This window comes from Prinia subflava, chromosome 9 (genome assembly GCF_021018805.1).
Source record: "Prinia subflava isolate CZ2003 ecotype Zambia chromosome 9, Cam_Psub_1.2, whole genome shotgun sequence".
NCBI lineage: Eukaryota > Metazoa > Chordata > Aves > Passeriformes > Cisticolidae > Prinia > Prinia subflava.
The window spans coordinates 13,646,971-13,667,065 of record NC_086255.1 but is presented as its reverse complement, the minus strand read 5'-3'; the positions used below and the strand labels follow the sequence as shown (position 1 = coordinate 13,667,065).

At 40.6% G+C, this 20,095-nt stretch overlaps 1 protein-coding gene across 6 annotated transcripts in view; it reads right to left on the bottom strand.

Annotated features, from left to right (window-relative positions):
* The window catches only part of LCOR (ligand dependent nuclear receptor corepressor), an 86,315-nt gene that overhangs the window by 15,144 nt on the left and 51,076 nt on the right, over positions 1–20,095 (bottom strand). Inside the window, exon 7 of one of the 6 annotated variants that reach the window (XR_010081302.1) lies at positions 834–924. The exons of 4 other annotated variants lie outside the window; for them this stretch is intronic. Coding sequence is in view for 1 of the 2 variants with exons in the window: in XM_063405484.1 (XP_063261554.1) it covers positions 18,453–19,422 (970 nt within the window). In the remaining variant the exon portion in view is untranslated. Of the gene's footprint in view, positions 1–833; positions 925–9,913; positions 19,423–20,095 lie in introns of those variants that run through there. One more of the 6 variants, XM_063405484.1, reaches the window with a different exon arrangement.

Genomic DNA, 20,095 nt, shown 5'->3' with positions numbered 1-20,095 from the left:
CTCCCAGCGCCTCTCGATTTCCCAGGGCAGCCCTGTTCTCTTCCCCTTCCCTGCCTGCCACAGAAGGTGTCAGAAGCATCAAGGGGCAGGAGCTGTCAGAGGCACAAGCGGAGCTGTTGCTACGCAACCCCGGCGGTGCAGCAATTAATGCTGGGGAAAACGTGCTGCGCTCTGAAGCTATTTGCATAGCTGCGTGCTGCAATACATTTGTTTGCATTGTGCCTCCACTGTTTAGTGGAGTTTAAAGTCAACCCTCCCCCAGCTCTTGCTGGAGGGGACCTGGGGCTTCCAACAAAGGCCACGCGGTTGGGGATGAAGGGGCTGGGGGAAGGCGGAGGTTTGTCAGTCCATAACACCTATAGACTGCACAGATAGAGGATTTACAGTATGCGGAGGAATGGCCAAGTTATTTGTGTTTCTCCCTACACAGCCTGAGGAGCTTTTTCCAGCTCCTGCAGTGCCCCCAGCCCACTGGCAGGGTTCTCATATCTCTTCCTTCCTGTTTTACCAGGGTGACTGTGCTTGCTCTGCTTGTGAATGCCATTAAAAAAACAGAGTTTTAGGAGCAGCCCAGCCTGCCTCTGGTTGTAGAGTGTATTTGGGCAGGGAGCAAGAGAGGGGAGAAAGAAAGGGAGAAAGAAATCAGCTGGTTCATACCAACCTACCTGGGAAGCTGGTCTCCAAAAACCTGTCACTTGCCAACTGCAATCTTCTGGTTTGCCCACCCCAAGTTTCTTACTATTGAACATGAAGCCTGTACCCTTTTTGGGTTTCTTTTTTTAGCCCTTGAACATCGGTTTGATTGATTATAAGTTTACAGGTATGTTTTGTACCTCAGAGGCACAAGAAGCAGCAGCAGAACAAAAGTTCAAGGCTAAGTGTTTCTGTTCCTTTCAGACCACTTTAAGCACCAGGATTATAGTTCTGTAAAAGAAACAAAACATAGCTATAAACTTATAAAATCCAATTCAGTATTTTTACAGGGATGACCTTTACCCTCCTTCTCCTGCTGCCACACAGCTGACTGCACCAGTCGGCAGAGAGGTGCCTTGCACCACCCCAAACCAGAGGTACCACTTGAGTACCCCATCAAACTGAAGGGTGTGAAACCTGACCAAAAGCAGAGATTTGAGAAACGTGGATGACTAAGAAGAAAGACTGACTGGCGAGCAATGCCCTCATGCCCTCCATCATCTGAATTCAAACCACTGACCATGCCCACTGTGAGCCCAAGGTCTGAGGCAGCGTCTCACCGCCCTTGGGTGGCATCTCCAGCCCCGCTGGTTTCAACCACTTAATTTATTTTTCAGGGTGAGTGGAAATGCCTTTTTGAGGGGTTGCAAAGGAAGGACAGCCTCTTAAAGGGGACCTGCTCACTGCTGGCAGTCAGGCGAGCTGACCCCAGCCCCAGGGGCGCAGTGAATCCTGCATGCCAAGCGTGAGCTTGGAAGGAGCTGTGCTGTGGGTTCCCAAGGACAGGCTTGCTGTGCCTGTGCTGGAGGGCTGCATGCAGAGATCTTACCCAGCAGAAGGGGGAAACGGGTCCTCTGCCAGTCCCAGTTCAGCTTGCTGGAATGGCCATGCAAAAGCAAACACGCTGGGAAAGGCGTGGGACCATCTGACTGTGCTCAAACCCATCCCCACTCATAGCTGCAGCACAGACCTCGTGCCTTGAGAGGTGCAGGATGAGCTTCCTCTGCCGGTACAATGGATGTGGCGATCCCTTGAAGGGGATGGGCAAATCAGCCGTGGGCACGAATGGTGTAAGCCACTGAAGCAAGATTTTCTGGAGCTCATCTTTCAAAGCCCCAGTTAAAGGCTGACACTGGATGCACCAGTTTAAATGCCTGTATTTCAATCCTCAGAAATATGCCTGGCACCTCACACTCCCCACACAGATGAATGAGTCCCTTCACACCTCTGTGGGTGCTACAGTAATTCTCTCTCACTGCACTGAAAAAAAATAGAAAAGCAGCATGCAAAGAGCTGCGGCTCCACATAACAGCTAGGAAGGAGAAAAAGCACTCTTCTTCTCTAAATTAAAAGCTGAAGGTGTGCAAAGCATAGCCAAAATAACTATGGAAATATTGCTGCCAGGCTCTCAAGGCCCCTGAATTTACTCTGTCCTTGGTGACACACATGGGGATGGACTGAGCTTGTATTTCAACTGAAAAGCAGGAAGAAACAAGTTATAGATGGGTTTTGTTTGGCTGGGTTTTTTTGTCAGCTGCATGTATTCATCAACGTACCCAGGTTGTACAATCAGCCAACTGGCTGGACAAATAACAGACATCCATTATAGATTCAGACTTTTAACCCTTCAGAGTAGTGTCTTTTGTTTATTTATTTTTTTTAACTAATGAAACATTAAAAGATCACTTCTCCCCACCTGTAACCAAATAGAGATCAAACAAACCAAAGTTGGTTTTAAGAAAAACCAAATAGCAGCCTCAAATAAGTTTTGCTTTTTTATATTCCTGTCATAGCTTCCTCAACTCCCACCTTCCCCAAAACCCAACTGTATTTTATAGTAGTTTATCATCTCTGTGATACTTCTAATACAATATTTAATGACTAATTAAAAATTTTACCACTGAGCTATTGCTTTAAAACCAAGGGAAATTTATCATGTTGGAAACACTATTCTACATACCAACTTTCAAACCCTTTCCAGAATTGTCCTTGCTAATTTTTCTAATTATCAAGATCATTTGGGATCTTCCCTTTAAGGAAAAAAAAAAAATTACCACGACTGTTTCTTTCTAAGGCAGTACCCAGAATCTTTGCTGAGCTAGGTGCTCCGAAAGGATAGATAGCACCAGAAGACCAGAATAGATAGAAAAACAGACAGCACCAGAAGACAGATAACAAAAGCATGCAGGGCAAAAAAAAAAGTTCTTACAATGATTTTCACAGCTTTGCACGTTTAAAAAAAGCAGCACCCAGTTAAGAGAAGGGAGAATGAACCTCATGAACTGTGGAGTAGGGAGAGATGCCCTGAGTACCTTTAACAGTCCCAGGAAGATCTACTGGCTCTGGACGTGAGATGACACAGGTGTATGGCCTCTCCCCTGCCCTGAGTCCATTGCTGTCAGTTCCTGTCTGTCCTGCAGCACACTGGGGACAAAGTTCTCCCTCCCCAACCTTCAGACATGCACAAGGTCAGCTGGAGTCACTGCAACTGCAGAGGTTCAAGAACTAGCAAACTCCCACTGAAGGTGCACTTATCTGCAGTAAATGAGGGCCTGTGAGAAGGATAGGCTGTGCTGTGAGAAATTCCACCTTCCCCTCCTAAGCTGAATGTACACTGAAAGGTGCAAGAAAACTCAAATGCATTGGACACCCTCCTCTAAGACTTTCCTGGTCCCAGCTCCAACAGACATGTTACCATGCACAGCCACTGCCTAATTCTAGAAGTCTTTAAGGATTTCAAATTCTGCAATTATCCAGGTTGGGGTTTTTTCCCAAGATGGATATGAAAAACCAAATGCAGGAGCTAGGTAGAGCACTCACTAGAGTTAACCACAGTCAGCACCGTCTGGCTGCCAAAGCTTGGGAGGGGCCAGTGGAGACATCTGGAGAGGAGAAGGTATCCTGGGTGTAATTAACAGATGTTGGGGGATATGACCCCATTTCAGATAACCTGGAGATTCAGATAATTGGGCCTCAGATAATCAAGGCCACATTGTTAATAGAAATAGTATCAGAACTCCTAACGGCTGCACTCCCCATGTGCCAGTGCCATCCCTCCTTGCACGGGAATGCCTGGTGAAATATGAATTAGTGATTTGATACATGTCCATACTCTCTGTCAGCTGCTGGGCTGAGCAGCAAAGCCTGTTACTGATGCACCACTTTGGCTGGCTGCTTGGGAAATAGGTTAAGGCAGAGATGTGGATTGCAGCCCTGGATGCCTGGGGACAAGGCTGTCTCAGAGCTGACAGGCTAGGTAAGCTCTATTTTGAAAGTGGGTTAATTTAGCTGCCATTCAACTACCATTAAATGATGTAGGTTAATTTTATAGTCAGATAACTATTAAGAAACCAAAACATAAGGCAGGAAATGTCTCTATGTATACCAGTGAGGAGAGATTTCCTCTGCGCTAATGCACACCCCTCCCCTTCAGCTCAAACCTCTCATCCTTCCATTTCTGCACATCCCTCACATCATCTTTTTTTTTTTTTTTAACCCTTGTCATTACACACCCTTGTCCTTCCTCCCTCTCTTAAGAGAGTCTATTCTTCCTCTCAAAAATTCACCTTGATATCCTGGCCCACAATTTATTTTTCTCCTTTGTTTATACTGTCACACTTCTCAGTGCGAGAGGAAGATTAGCAAATCCAAACCACATCTGACTCTGGCAAATGTCCACTAAGAGAGATTCCATCTTCCCCCACACAGCCAGTACTTGTGCAGCTATGTGGTAAATTGAGGTAGGGAACTACACCTTGCTTAGTATGTAACATTCCATCACTACTAATACACCCAGTTTACTTTAGGGGTATTTACCATATTTAAAGCCTCCTCAATTGGCATTTTACCCTTTATAAATGGATGCTGCAGTTGAAATGTACTTTATCTCTGTGCGACTTTCCTTTCCGCAGCATAATGATAGGTATTGTTTGTTTCTTTGTACTGGTGACAAAACTCATCAATTGCTGGTTTGTCATAAAAGGAAAAATAAAATGAAGAAAAATTATCAACAACAGCTTATGCCTGCAAAGGAACAGATCCTTTGGAAAAAGCAGAGGTGACTCATCACTCCTCACGTGCAGCAAGGAAGGAGCAAGCATCACAGCCCTGCAGATTCCCCCCAGGATGCCTTCACAGATTGCCTCCCTCTGATTTCTGTGCTTTCCTGGTCCCTCCAGCAGGAAAATGAGTCCCTAACCTTTGCAGAGAAAGCCAAAGCGATGATGACCCATTAGCACACGCTGCCCATCAAGCAATCGCAGATCTCCTCTACCATTTTTTATCATATTACAGTAAGTGCACTACGCAAACCCTGAGAGCTCACAGAAATGAACTCACACTTAACCAGGCAGTTGTAACAAGACAACAATGCTAACGGGATGTTGGCATTTGCACTGTGCTTTTTATGACCACAGAAATACAGAACAGGACCATACCCAGAAATCGCAGCTAAATCACCTCTGAAAAATCCTCCTTGCAGCAACTCAGATGTTCAGATGGTGACACCAGAGCCCAAACAATGCATGGGCATTCTGACCCACAGAAAGCTGAGTGCCAAATCCCCTGTTGTTCTGCTGAGGCCTTGCCAGTCTTATAAATCTTTCAATGAAACTCTTTTTTTACTTATGAGCTATAAAATAACAGATGAAAAAGCCAAAACCCAACCATCAATCTGCTCTTTGCCAGCATTAAGGCACTACCTTTGTCACTTTGATTTTAAGGTTTATAATTATTATTCTATTACAATATTACATTATATAACTATTATTCCAAATTTAATAATGTAATTGAGTGTAGAGCATATTTCTTTTAAATCCTGAGTTATGTCATTTTTTCTTTCATCAATGAGCAATCCAGTCTACACTCAAACAAAAGTAAAGGCACCAATGTAAGGTCAGGTATGGGCAAGGTTAAATTAAAATTAAATTAAATTAGAATTAAAGAGCAGATGAGTGGTCACCCTTACCATACACACTTGTGTCTGTTATTAACCACCACACTTCAGGTACCAAGTAAGTTTGTTCAGCTTTCACACCTTGAGCTGATGGATAGAAACAAGAAAGAAACTTGTATTTCTGTACAAACAGAGTGTATTTGCTATGAAAGTGTCTTATGCAAAATCAGAATCCTACTGGGTCTTTTTTTACAGTCTCCTTTCAAAATCAAACCTTGATAACACCTCACAGGGAGCTAATTGCTTTAAAGGCCTGAAAGGAATCTGAGGAAGATTCCAGGTTGTGACCACAACGCACCTGAAAGCATGAAAAAACTGTACTACCACTTTCACCTGAAAGGGGAATATGGTGGAAACTAGTGGATCCTCCAAACAACCACCTCAGGCTTAGATTATAGCAAGGAACTCTGCACAAATATTGGCTGTGTATATGAAAAACCTCTTCACACATGCAGGGAAGTTGTTCGGCTTCTCCTGGTGTCAGGTTTCCCCTGCAGTCCCAGACTAAGTCAACAATTAGTGTCAGGGCCTTCCTCTAAAGCTCAGGGAGAAGAAAGGCTTGGCTTTAAGAAAGGAAATCATAAAAGCTCCTTTCAAAGTTAGGAATATCATTCCAAATGAGTTAAGCAAGCCCTATACTTTAATAGCTGGGAAGGAGGGATCTGGGACATGTGACAATGAGATCTTGGTGCACATTAGCAAAAAAACCACCAAATTCCAAACCTTGGTAGGTGTAACCTATTTAGCACTGTAATTTTTACAGGCACTTTGCTGATAATCCTGTATAGACAAACTACTCCTTCTGTCAGCACATGGCTGGCTGATCTGCACCTGGAGCAGGAGCCCAGCAAAGTCAGGCAAGCAAGCTGTGACCAAGCCAGCCCTGGAAACCACAGCCAGGGAGACAAGGCAGGAGCCACCCATCAACAGATCCACTGCAGGGTCAGGTACAGGCAGCAGCTGAGGCCTCTGCACCAAACCTCATGGTGTTAATGTCAGGGCTGGGTGGGTTATGGTCCAGGACTCCAGTCAGCTCCTTAGGGGGATGCAGCTGTATTTTCATACAGGCAACTTATGTATGTTCAGGCAGCAGTGCTTATATTTCTAGGCTCTGAAGTATACCTTAAGCACTTGTAATTTTAGTTGAGCTTTCAAACAATTCCTGGAAACCTGAGCTGTAGCCATCTCATACAAAAATCTGGCTTTTAGTTGTGTTGGGAACAGCCTCCTGCAGAGCTATGAGACACCTGCAGAGGAGGAGGCAGCAAGAGAAGGTTTTTAGAAGTTCTATTTCAAATGTGATCTTAATTTTGATACATTCAAAGTAACCTGTAAAAACAAGGTGTAGTTGTTTTGTGTTCCCTCTTCATTATACCAAAAGGGAGCTTTTAAAGATTGTGTTGTCTGCAGTTTTCAAGTAGGTGGGTAAGAAGGAACTTAATTAATTCATAATTCATAGGTGTGAAGTCATTCACATTTCTTTTGATTTTCCTACTAGACAGCTGAGAACACCTTAGATTTCAAGTTACAGAGTCTGCATCAAATTTACCAGATCAGAGGAAACAGCAGTCTCATAAACTGAGATCCTTCCAGCATTGTAACATCTATTAAAGTGTCTCAAGAATAATTACATTTTAAAAGATCAACTTTCTCTTTAATCTCTTTTCCATCTTCATTGTATCAAAGTCCATAATCCTAGATTTGCCCTAACACCTCAAGCTCAGCTTTTTGAAATTGCTTTTCATCTGTGGCTCTGTTCCTCTGTACATGAATCACATTCCTAAACAGGTCCAAGAACCTGCTACTCGCTTCCAGTTAAAACCTCCATTCAGCCAGTACCCTTGTTTAGGCATTTGGCAGAGCAGAGTTGGCAGATGAAGAAGAAGTGATTTGCTGAAGTATCTTCCTGAATCAGGATTTAAATCCTCCCCCTCCCCCAGACCCACTTTTGTCATGCCTCTAAGAAATTAGAGAGCTCAGCATGCTCAGGCAGGAAAGCCACTGGTGATCCTGTCTTACTGCAGACACCAGAGCAAGCTCTGCACTGCTGCTGTTTGACTCGGAGGAGCCACCACACAAGGCCTTGGCTTTGTTCCATGGGAAGGTGAAACTGTGATGCTCAGGAATTCCCTTAATTAAACCGGCTTCACTCACAAAACTTATTTCCAACTTTTCCAACTTCATGCTGGAAAAGGAGGGAGTTGCCTCCTTACAGATTTAGTTTAAACGCCAAAACTTGCAGGTGCACTTGAAGCTGAAGCTTCCCGCTCTTCCCCTCCCAGCAGCTCTCACTTCCACAGAGGAGCAAAGAGCAGAGCCTCTCATTTCACATCTGAGGGAGTATCTGCACTGGAGCAAGTGACCAAGGTGTACGTGGGGGTACAGTCCACTGCTACTCCACAAAGAATCTTTTACTTCAGAAGGTGGCCAGACACGCTCCTGCAGGTACAAAAACAGGCAGCTGCCTCTTCCAGTAACAGACTGAGCAGCTCAAAACATGCCCTGACTCCAAAAAAGCTGAAGGAAATTCACAGGTGACTTTTAAAGCTGCCTAACAGGGCCATTTGTGATTCATTTCTACTTTTATAAGAGACAACAGCATGGAAGCTTTTTTCTGGGTCTGGGTGCAACGTCTTGTGCATCTTGTCATAATAGAGGAAACAGCTTTTAAAAGAAGAAATCAAGACCGTGCTCCTTTAAGTTTGAACAATTTCATCTTAGCAGTGCAAGACCATCAGCCAGTCCTTCAGGAAAAGCAGAAAAACTTGGTATTTGTGATAATTGCAGGACTAAAAGTGTCAATTAAAAATGTTCTGGGACAAGCCTGCACACTGTAATGCATCCTAAAGAATGGCAGATGGGAATATGGTTCATCACTTTCAAAGGCTATTTTCATAGATTTGACAGATGTATTCAGACAAAGAAAAAAAATATGATAAATGATAGTTTACTGCACAAGGCTTTCAAGCTATTTACACATAAAAACTCACTGAATTCCTGAATAAGTGTAAGATGTCTCTAGCTAAGTTTTTTATTCTAAGAAAGATTTGCCTGGTAAAGTTAAACCAATGACAACACCCAATTACCATTTTGCTTTTTGTTTTTAATATCAGTATTAGTAAATAAGGAATACAATAATTAGTTTGTAATGGAACAGTTATTTAAGGATCTTAAAAAAACAAAAAGGCACTGAAAAATGCAAAACCTAAACTACCTACTTTTCAATAGCACATGCTAAGAAAGGCAATTTCTCAGGAGAAAAGAAACCTGGGCTAGAGACTGTGCAGTATTATGAATTTTCCTAAAGCTAGGAAATCCCTATGCATCACTCTCAAAATCATCCTAGAACTGAACACGAAGGTTAGCAGAAATGCCTAAACTCACGTGGGTTCCATTATACACCACTTAGTGTAACCTACTTTTTAGTATTCAGCATTTCAGTATCAATAATGCATAACGTCAAAAGTAGTTCAACCCAAAGTACAGTCACGAGGAAGTAAACATGGATCTTGGAGAAGGGCTGACTGCAGTGTGCTGTCACTGCTGGATTTGCCTTGTGCTCCCGTGCAGAGGGACAGCAAGATAGAGCTGCTGGAGCTTTCCCTGTGCTAATGGGGAGCTGGGGACCTGCCCCCTCTGTGGAAGAAGAGCAGAGGAAATAAAGCTGCAGAGAAAATAAAACCAACACCAGTGCCTTGGAGAGCAGCTAAGCAATGAACCTGTGCCTGGTGACGTGCTCCAGTACAAAGCTCCACTGCCCAAACTGGTGCTTCTGCCTGCTGCCATCCCACAGCCCAAAACCGACCCACACGGGGCTCAGGCCACGCTTTCACTACTTCCGTGCCTACCTTGGCTCATTACTAAGTGCTCAGTGAACATCACTGCACCACGTTTTATTTTCTCTCCTGAGAGATTGTTTGTTCTTCACTGGATAAATTATTTACCATTAAGAAAATTAAGGTGGCCAGTAGGGAAGCACAAATTAGAGTACCGGAGTTCATGAGACTGGGCTGCTATGAGACAGCGTTTCAGCTTTCACATGTATTCCCTGCCCAGCTGCTAAAGCAGCTTTATCGTCAATCCTATTTAGGACAAGAACCCAACGGAGTATGGAGATTCCAAAGTCCTTCAGCCAGAAATTGCTTTACCTTCTATTTTCGCTTCCTCCCCTACTTCTCCCCCCTTGTGATAGTTCGCATCTCATATCCTTGGGCTACTAATACAGGCATTTAGAAAGCACGTTAGAAACAACAGAATTGGAACCCCTTAAAGTTTTTCACAACAAAATTTATTAGAAGAATAGTGGTTTTGAAAAGTCTAGCATCCAGTGAAAACTACCATACACAACGTTACAGCTGGGAATGTGTTTCCAAAATGACATGGTCAAATAATACAATGGAGCCATTAAATCTTACACATGCACAACAAGAGAATTAGCGCTTTGACATACAATGCAAAAAATAAATGGACCACATGAAATAAAAATTTAAAAGTACTTATCACATACATTAAGACACAGCTTATTTAGTCCAGTCAAAAAATCAGAACTGCATTAAAAAAATTAATGTAGTGCAATCAAACCAAAAACCTTAATTTGTGATCATAAGTGCTCTACTACATAAAACATTGATCATAGCAAGGAACAAAAAATTCAAATCACACAGTACAAAAAAAATCTGTAAATAAATATAAACTACAGTACAAGAGAAATATTAAATTATACAATTCCGTCAAACTGTAAACAGTATATTGAAATGAGGTCCATAAGAGTAAAGGGGGGGTTCCTGTTTTTTTTTCCCATGACACTTGAACTTCTAGAGGTCAGAGAGAAATGCCATTTTCCATACTCTTCAAAGACTATGGGTTACATAAATAGAAAGAGAAGACTTTTTAGATGCAAAGTGTCAAATAATAAAGCAGAGGTGTTGGCTGACTTGCAGCTGCCAACAGATCACCATGAAGACAGAACAGCAGATTTTAGTTTCAGGCTTGGCCTCCAGGTGAGCGCAGCACAGAGGCCTGGCACTGCAGGTGTTCAGTGAATAGTGCTCAGCCTTAGAAAGGAGGCACCTTGTGAGCTCTGGTCCTACCCAGAAGGTGGAAGTAATTATGGACAACCTGGACCTCTGCTGATTATCTGACAGGTTTACATGCTTGTCATACAAACACCAACTTTGGCAGAACAATTACTAATAAACTCAAAGCACTCCCGGCCCATTGGTTTCCATCACAGTGGCCAGTGCACAGAATTCTCTAAGGACATTGCATAACTAGAGTGTAGAGGTCAGACAGCCAAGGACCCGTGCTTGAGGTTAGAAGTAGTTATGGTGAGAGAGAAGCAAGAGCCACGTTAAGAAGCTGCCTCTGCTGTTCGCAGAAGCAGCTGGGAATGTATTTCATTTTTAGCTGCGCTGGCTAGTAGTGGCATTTTAAAATATATAAGTTTAAGATAACATATATACTATATATGTATATAATATAATACATATTATATAATATACATAGGAATTTCTTACAATACATACCAGGAACCCCCACGCGATCTGCTCAGTAGTAATAACTGAATATACAGAATGCCACTATAAGTGTCTGAGGCACTGTGTGCTGGAGAGTAAATATGCAGCTTTAAAATCCGTTTGGCTGAGTTATACCTGGATACCTGAACTGAGTTTTAAGTTGACATTCATCAAGGATGTGCTATCAGCACGTCAAAAGAAAAGCAAAACAAAATACAAGTCACTGCTAGGTTTAAGAAGAGAGTACAAGTACCTGAATTGAGTGAGGATAGTGTGTAAACTGTCCCTGAGGGTTTTTAAACAGTGTGTGTACAAGTTGGATTTCTAAGAACATTAGTTTAAACTTACATTGCGGACTGATAAAATACCAATGTCTGACAATTTAACAAGTGGAGGTTAAAAAGAGTTATGAGCAAACACTCAAAACATTTTATACATTTTAAAGCAGCAGTAAGCTGCTGTAAGCATACATCCCATCAGTACAAGCAACACATGGGACTCAGATAAAGGTTTCTATTTGCAAAAAGCCCATCATATATCGATAAGTAAAGAATATTCACCTGCTAAATTAGAATGCACCTAGTTACAGACTAGCAATTCAAGATTAATTTTTTAATCAAATACTTTGCTATACTTTGCTATTACATACTAAAATTCCTTAAGCTTACTAATGCTGGTATTCTAATCTATTTTTTTAAATGTTCCCCCTTCATTTAAGAAATATACCATTCCACAACTTAAACATTAAGATCCATTTTCAGTCCTCAGATGTAAAAAGCATGTCAATGAGTTTATATTAAAAATTTACATGGTAAAAAGGCTTGAATTTCAGCCAGAGATTCTAAATACTACTCATTCCCTGAAGGCATAAGGGAGAAAGAATCCCTACCCATTTTTCTTGTGATATAGTTTTCAAACTGAACATTGAACAATGGTCCAAAATGTTTTTGTTTTTTTTTTAGTTTGGGAAACTTCCTTTCCCTACCCATCATCCCAGATTCCTAATGTTAAGCCCTGAAATGGCCTACTGAAATGATCAGTTAAAAATACCAGGCATGTATATATACATCCCCTGCCTGAACTCTAGAATACTTTGTTGTACTAGTCTTTAAAAGACAAATTAGTATCCCAAGAGAGACCTTGTGATCTGACCTGACAAGCTGTTAAAGATCCTAGTTTGTATATTTGAAGTATCTCATAACCTGAAGACCAGATTTAATTAAGACTCTGGCATTGTAACAGAAAAAGTGCTGCAGTTATTTTTTATCCCTTTTCTGGTACTTTACAATAGGTCAGACAAGTGCTTTTTGTAGTGACAGTAGAAGTTTACATGCTTTCACGCAGGCATAAAAAGTATTATCTGCAAAACTATTTGAGAAATGTAGCACCAAGTAATTGATAAACTGTTTAAGTAGCTCTAGTAGTATCCTCATTATTTCTGAGTAGGAAAATAATATTAAGATGAACTGTGCTAGGTGATGATGAGAGAAAATTGCTTTTGATGTTAACTTTTCCTGTTCCAGTCAGAATGAAGCCTTTGTCCTAATCCCTGCTCTGTAAAGGTAGTTATCATCTCCTAAATTATATTTACCAATTCAGTAGAGACAAGCACAGGGGCATGGGTGGGGATGTTTGTTTTTAAGAAGGTAAATTAAATGCCCTGGACAGGCTGAAAAAAATCCTCCTTCCTAGTACATCACCCAGGAAAACTGATTTTGCAACTGGGCTAAGAGATTTTTGTGAGGATTAAATAAAGCTCTCTTAATATGAAGGGTTTTATGACAATACCTGAATATAGACATAATTCAGTAGGACATGAAGTTCAAAACTGCTGCTGTAATACTGGTTTAGAGACTTGGCCCCAATCAAAGAAACCACCAGAGAGAAAGAGGGAGATGGACGCTGGAATGCTCTAAGTACTTAAAAGCTTTTTCTAGTATACATGAAGTGGATCTACAGATCATTTTGCGTTTCTAATATCTCTCTGCCTAGTGGCCATCACAGTGCATTGTGTTAATACACTGGATAATCTGAAATGAGTTACTATAGTGGCTACTTTATCTGCTACATTCATCAGAGCTGCATAAAACTAGCAGTGCAGATTTTCAGGTTTCTGAAGGTTCTAATTACTGAATTTTCAACATAATTCAAGATCAAGTAGAAACCTTTATAGTACCAAAACAAGTCTCAAAATTATTTTCTTACAGCTTTCTAAAACAATATTAGCTAACATTATGTACTGATGCCAAGAAAAAGCAACATTGACCTAGACTGAAATTACATTTAATTTCTGAAACATTTGTGGGGAATACTTAGAGGTTTCTGATCCTCATGAAAATGAGGGAAGCAACCCTTCCCATCCTACTTCTAACATTTGGCAGAGAATTTAAGCTATTTAAAATATTGTGACAAATCTTTCAGAAAGGTTAATAATTTTGCCTCCATAAGATTTTGGACTGCAATAAGAGTATTCATTTTTATACTGAAGAGTTCAAATTTTGTCTTCACTGAAGAAAGAGGTCTTTACGTTACAGATGCAGCCACATTGTTTTTGAGAAAAAAGGGAACAGCAGAGTGCTCCCTTCACTCCTTGGACACTGTGTTCTTCTCCTAAGACTCAAGGACATCTTAAGAGCATTATGAGAAAGTGAACTGGAAAGAAACACATGGCAATTCCAGTTTTGCCGGTATAACAATCATTGCAGATGATACAAAAAGCAATTCAATCAGAACTAAAAAGTTGTTTTCACAAAGCTTACTCAACCCTAAAGCCCCTGAATCACTTTGCCAGCTCCCATGAATTTTCACGGAAAGGCAATGTACTCCCAAGTACTCCTGAATGAAATATTTAGATGCAAATGTTGGCCTGCCACAAGACAAAGCACAGGCTATTCCTTGTGCGCTCTTACCCAGTCTAAACACAAGTGCAGTTACCTCCCGTGTTTAGGAATATCCTCCAGCAGTGGAAAGTTCTACAAAAAAGGTCCTGCAGTTGTGAGAGCACACAGAAGCTGAACATGTTCCCTTACTAGAGGTATTTTCGTATCTGTATCCCTGCATTGTCAAAACTATTTTTTTCTCTAATTGCTGAAAAAATTCGAATTCAGGTCTAGCAGTAGGGTTGGTAATGCAAGCAACAAGTCATGAGTTCTGCAACAAAAAAGAAAGTAAAGGCATACCTGTATTGCTTATGCAGCAACTTCTCCTGTGCAACAGGGGAAAATGAGAAATTCTAAAGGAAACTGTCTTGAACCTTTAGAAAAAAGATCAGGGCATGACTGGAAAATAAATTACATTTAGACTGAAATAAAAACGAGTCCAGAAACGTGTCCTTACAATATCTAACTGGAAACGTTCAACTCTATAGCTGTACTCAAGCATTACAGCCACAATAATGCCTACAACACTGTGGAATGAGGATCCAGCTGGCTGAAAGTGAGGTAATAGTTTGTAATAGGTCAGAGTTCTAAAAAAGCACTTTTACATCTTACAAATCCAAATTAAAAAAAAAAAAAAAAAAGGACACATTTCATACATGTTGGGCTTTCTCACCAGAACTGTACGATAATTAACTCCACACCAGAACCCCTACCACACTAAGCCTTACTCATCTTCAATTATATGCTGCAGCAAAGATTTACCAAGCGACACCTAAACTTCAGTACAATATGAAACTTCGCTTCTTAAAACTTTATACACACAAAATATAAAATTACTTTTCTAGGATGGGGTAGGGGAGGGGGATTCTCCTTCATGGTACTTGGACTGAAAAACTAGTTTTCAGAGACTGCCACAAATATAATTCACAGTTTCTTGCTGTCAGGCTTTTTCAGCTACATCAACAGTAGTACACAACAATACTGTTAAGTTCAATAACTACATCGGATGGACATTCTTGGGAATAAGAGAAAACTAGTGACAAAAAATACCTGAAAGGTCTCCTCCTAACAACGTCTCGATTTTTACAGGGTTGCAGTTTGTCTATGTTACATGTTAATGCGATCTCAGAAGAGCAGCAGGAGAAGGCCTTAAAATCTTTCTCCTGTCCAAGTGATCCAAGTAACATAAGCATCCACTTACCAGAAATAAGATGAGAAACAAGGCTTTTGTTACAAAGACCACAGTGAACCACACCTTCCTACACCAAAATATGGTCAACCAGGGATTTTGGCCATGCAAACTGCTGGTCAGCAGAAAATTAAGCATGCTAATGGACAAACATTAATTCCAATCATATATTTAAAATGATCCCAAATACTACTAGTTAGCTACACTGAAAGCACCTGCAAAAAATATGTAGTGAAAAATGAAAGAAAAATCTTAGTGATCATTGCAGCACTTAGAGTGATACTAGTCTTAAGTGATGAATCACCTCAGAGAAAATACGTTAGATGGGACTTTGAAACAAAAAAGTAACATTAAAAGGTGCACCTGAATATTACAGACTAAATTTACAAAACCTACAATAAGGTAAAATATATATCTTTTGAATATTCAGCAGCTTTTTTTTAAATTTGTTTTATTTTTTGAGAGGCTCATGAAATTTTAAAAAGGGACCACTAACTAATCTCAACCATGCTTCACAAAACAATAATGGCTATTTCATATTGCAGTTACCAATGTAATGCAATTAGTGCTTAAAAAATAATCTACACTTTTTCTTTTTTTTCCTTTTTCAACAGAGACCTTTGGAGGAAATATGGTTGTTCAAAAGCTTCTCGAAAAAGAAAGATTACCTGAATATTAAGTTATCACAGATCAAGTGTTGTGTTTAAAAGCTTTGCAGTTATGAGTATTACAATCTTCAGGTCTCAGGACATTTAAACTGAGAAAGTTACGTGTTTGGTTTGTTGTTGTTGTTTTTTTTTTTTTTAATCCACTTTCTAACCAAAGCAAATAAAGAGTACTCAACTTCTCACTATCTATTTACAATTCTTAGCCTACAGTCTGAAATGACAAGACAAATTTCTTTTAAAACTGCAGCATTAAAGGGTAGGCACACCATTCTTCTGCTGCACGATTGTCACCCACTTAAACATACACATACAAAATATTTAGGTTAGTAAAATGAGCACTCCACGTACACTACAGTGACAAGTTTTATAAAACTCAACTCATGTTTCTTAAATAAGGACAGCTGCAAAAGGTTAAACCTCTCTCAAGAGTAAAACTGTGTTACTTTTTTTTTTAACTTGCAACAAACTTTCTACCATAACCTCCAACAGCAGATGAAACCACACCTTAAACTGCACCTTTATTGCAATCACCAGCTAAACTGGAGCATATTGCAGAGTTTATATACTGCTACTGAGCTTAAACTGCTTTAAATGCCAAGATGACAACTAGAAAGCTACAAGGAACCAGGATTTTGAGGACCAAAATATATTAAGTAAACAAGAATAAAATATACTTGGGGCCAAATGCCCAGTCCATTTCAAGAATGAGCAGTGCATATTTAAAACAACAGCAATGGTGTGCCTAACCTTTGAAAATATGAAGTTGCTGGGGAGGGGGAGAGGCTAATAGAATCAATTGTTCCAGAAGTCATTCAGCACCCCTAGGGCTACCTAGGCCACCCTCCCATGAACTTTGAGAAACCACTTTCACTGACATCACTTAATGCTCTCACACAAAAAACTCCAATGCTTCTTTTGGTTGTGCAAATGGGGGAAAAATGGTAATTCTATCTACCTTTTGCACAGATTAAGACCAAATTGCTTCTACCTGAAGAACCAGCAATTATGATTTGGTCATGTTGTGGTAAATCCAGTAAGCTCCACTTAGTTACTGACCACTCCTGCAGAAAGTATCAAAGATAAAAGTTCAGTATAAAACTTATCCTGGATCTCCATATAATCATAAAGATATCACCACATTGAAAAAAAACCCAGATTTGTGGTTTACGGAGTGCTTTTTTTTTTATGGTGTTTAAATGCTTATTCTAGCATGTGCTAAACCACTATCAAAATAGATTAAATAAAAACAACAACAAAAAAGCAGGACTTAAATAAATTCCTGCTACTGGCAACTGTAATATTTAAAAAGGAAACACCCATTCATTGAGTGTTCGACCCTGACAGTATTACAGATAGATATGATGCAGAGCCTGAATTAGATCAGGCTACCAGTGTTTTACTTCTTCCCTGAACATTAACAAGCTCCTTCACTAATGTGGATATTTGGGCAGACTACTGAGGTTGTAACGTTTGAGATCACCATTTTGTGGGCTATTTTTTTCCTTTTTTTTTTTTTTCGGTATCACAGTAGTTTGTTATGCAAATCCCCCATCCCTGGATTAGAGTCATTTAAACTAGCTGTTGGGATCACATAGTTTAGTAAACTCAGAATCAAGTCTGTAAAAAGTGTAAAGGTCACAAAAACCATAGTTCTGGTATAATGAGGCATACCCTAATACATCATTTAGTGTACCCTGACTGCTCCTGACTGTGAGAAGCTTGTCTTCCGTGAGATAAGGCTACATCCTCAAGCAGGTGAATCTAAATATCACCCTTCAAAAACACCAAATAAAATTATAGCAAAGGTAGTGTTATAAATAATTAACTGACATTTTCTGAAGGTAGTGTATGTAAGTTTTCCCTCCCCTCCCCTCCGGGTGAGCACTAAGCAGACAGCAAATGGTAAGTACGGTTAATTTAGAAAGAAAACAGTGGAGAGCCTAATTAGACCCAATTGATTATCTATCTAGTTGACAAATCTGAGTTCAAGAGAGGTACCATTCCTAAATAATTTGATTTAGCTCAAATCTTTCAATCAACTGGATCAACAAAAAGAAGAGGGGGAAAAAGGATTTCTGAAACATTTTTGAAGAATGACAGTCTGATTTTCATTTGAAAATTGCCTGGTTTTAGAAGAGTGTCAGTTTAACAAAGTGGACTTATTTCTATAAAGGCAGATATGAAAAATCCAACATCAGAAGTTCAGGCAGGCTCTACAGGCAAGATGTCCACTTCTACAGATCTGCATTCTTTGTGAGGTAACTCAATTCTCTATTACAGAGAAACATGCAAAAGGCAAAAAAACAAAACAAAAACAAAGAAAGAAAGAGGGCAGTGGGCAGGCGAAGGAGGGAAACTGCACCATACCAGGCTAGAAAAATTTACAAATGTGACATTCAGAGCACATCTTTCACCTGTGTTCACATAAGTCTATGCTAAACTGCAAAGGAAAGAGCATTGCAGTAAACAGGAGACTCAGGTGCGCTCAGTGATGGTTGAACTATGCAGTAGTGCTCACCCAGTTTGCAAAGTAATTGGCACTCTACACCATCCCTATTCATCCTTCAATTCATTCGCACTTTGTGCTGCTTCTCCCTGGGGATCTAATTCAATCTTTACTGAAACATCCTGCCCCTCCGACCTCATTAATTTCATTTTTTTCTTTGGAGGGTTTTTCAAAGTGCCCAGCCTCTCTTTAACTTTGTACTCCAGTGTACTGTGGGGGATCCCATAAATACTCTGAGCTTTGGAAACACTCATTTTCCCGCTCATAACCACAGAGATTGCTTCCTCCAGTATCTCGCTGTTGTACTGTCTGTATCTCCCTCTTTTCTTCCTAGGTTGCTTGGAGCCAGGATCTCCCTCTTGATCTGAGGTGGGATATGGCTGTCCAGAGGTAGACTGCTCAGCATCTGAGCCCCAGGAATCTGGTCCAGCATCCAGCAAACTTCTCCTATTTTGTTTTGGAAGGATAGCCCTTAACTTTTTGCTAAGCGCGCTCTCCGTTTGTGAACCCATTACCAAAGAGCTATAGCTGTACTGGTCACCAGTGCGGGACTCCCATGAAAGGTCCATGCCTCGAACTTGTGGTATCTTTAAATCCACAGGAGATGAATGGCTCACGTCCTTTTTCCCATCCTGTTTAGTTTGAAGTGCCATTTTTTGAAAGGCAGAGTTTTCTGTAAGAAAAGGAAGGTCACTGATGTTGCTGAGTGCACCATTTCCCCTGAATTTCATGCGGCTGAAATTGAATTCGTAGTGTGGTTTTGCCCAAGAAGCCTCCCTGGATAATATTAAGTGCTGTCCATGATTCTGTAGTCCAGATGGCCCATGGCTGGCAGCTGTAGAAAACTGGTTTCTGCTCAGCAGTTCTTCACTAATCTGGAGTGATCGAGCCAGCGGTACTTTAAGAGATGTGGAGTGGCCATAACCTTCCCTGGTTCCATCCTGCAAGCTTCTTGGAGGTACCCCATCACCACTCTGTAGTCCCTCCGGATGGTGCTGGCTGGGTCTCCCAGGTCGCCTAATTGGATGGAAGGAAACTGATGTGAGCAGGACTTGCACAGGTAGGGAGGGATGGGTGAGGGGGCCACTCCTTTATTAGAAGGCCTTGCTTGGGTAACATCACTTTTTGTGTTATTTATTTTTCTCTAAATTTTTTTTATTACTTTAATTTTTTTTTTTTTAAGTCTCAGCATCAGTCAGTTTTAAAACTTGTTCGCAAAAAAAGAGAAGCTTTTTGGGCAAAGAAAAATGAAACCTGTTGGCTGGTCTCTGGTTGGGTTCACAAATTCTCGGAGTAGAAAAGACTTCGCGCAAGCGTCTGAAAATAGCACCTTAATTACAAAGTAGTAATCAATCGCCATAGATCTACACACAACTGTGTTACTGGTGTGACGTTACCACTAAACAAGCACAGTAATAAAAGAGTAAGCCAAAGTGCAACATATTCAACATGCAAATATGACTGCCACCTGCAGTATCTACACATAGGTGGAAACCCTGGATAGTGTTTGCTTACATCATATTGAAGATTTGCTCCTCAGGATAAAAGAAATGCTTAGCAGGCCTCAAAGGTATTGGCCTGAATTTCATTAAGCACCAAATATGAAAGCTGGGATACTGCGGATCACAAAGGAAAACGCTGCATTACACTAGACTTACCAAACGGCTCTCTTAACAACTAATTGCATATA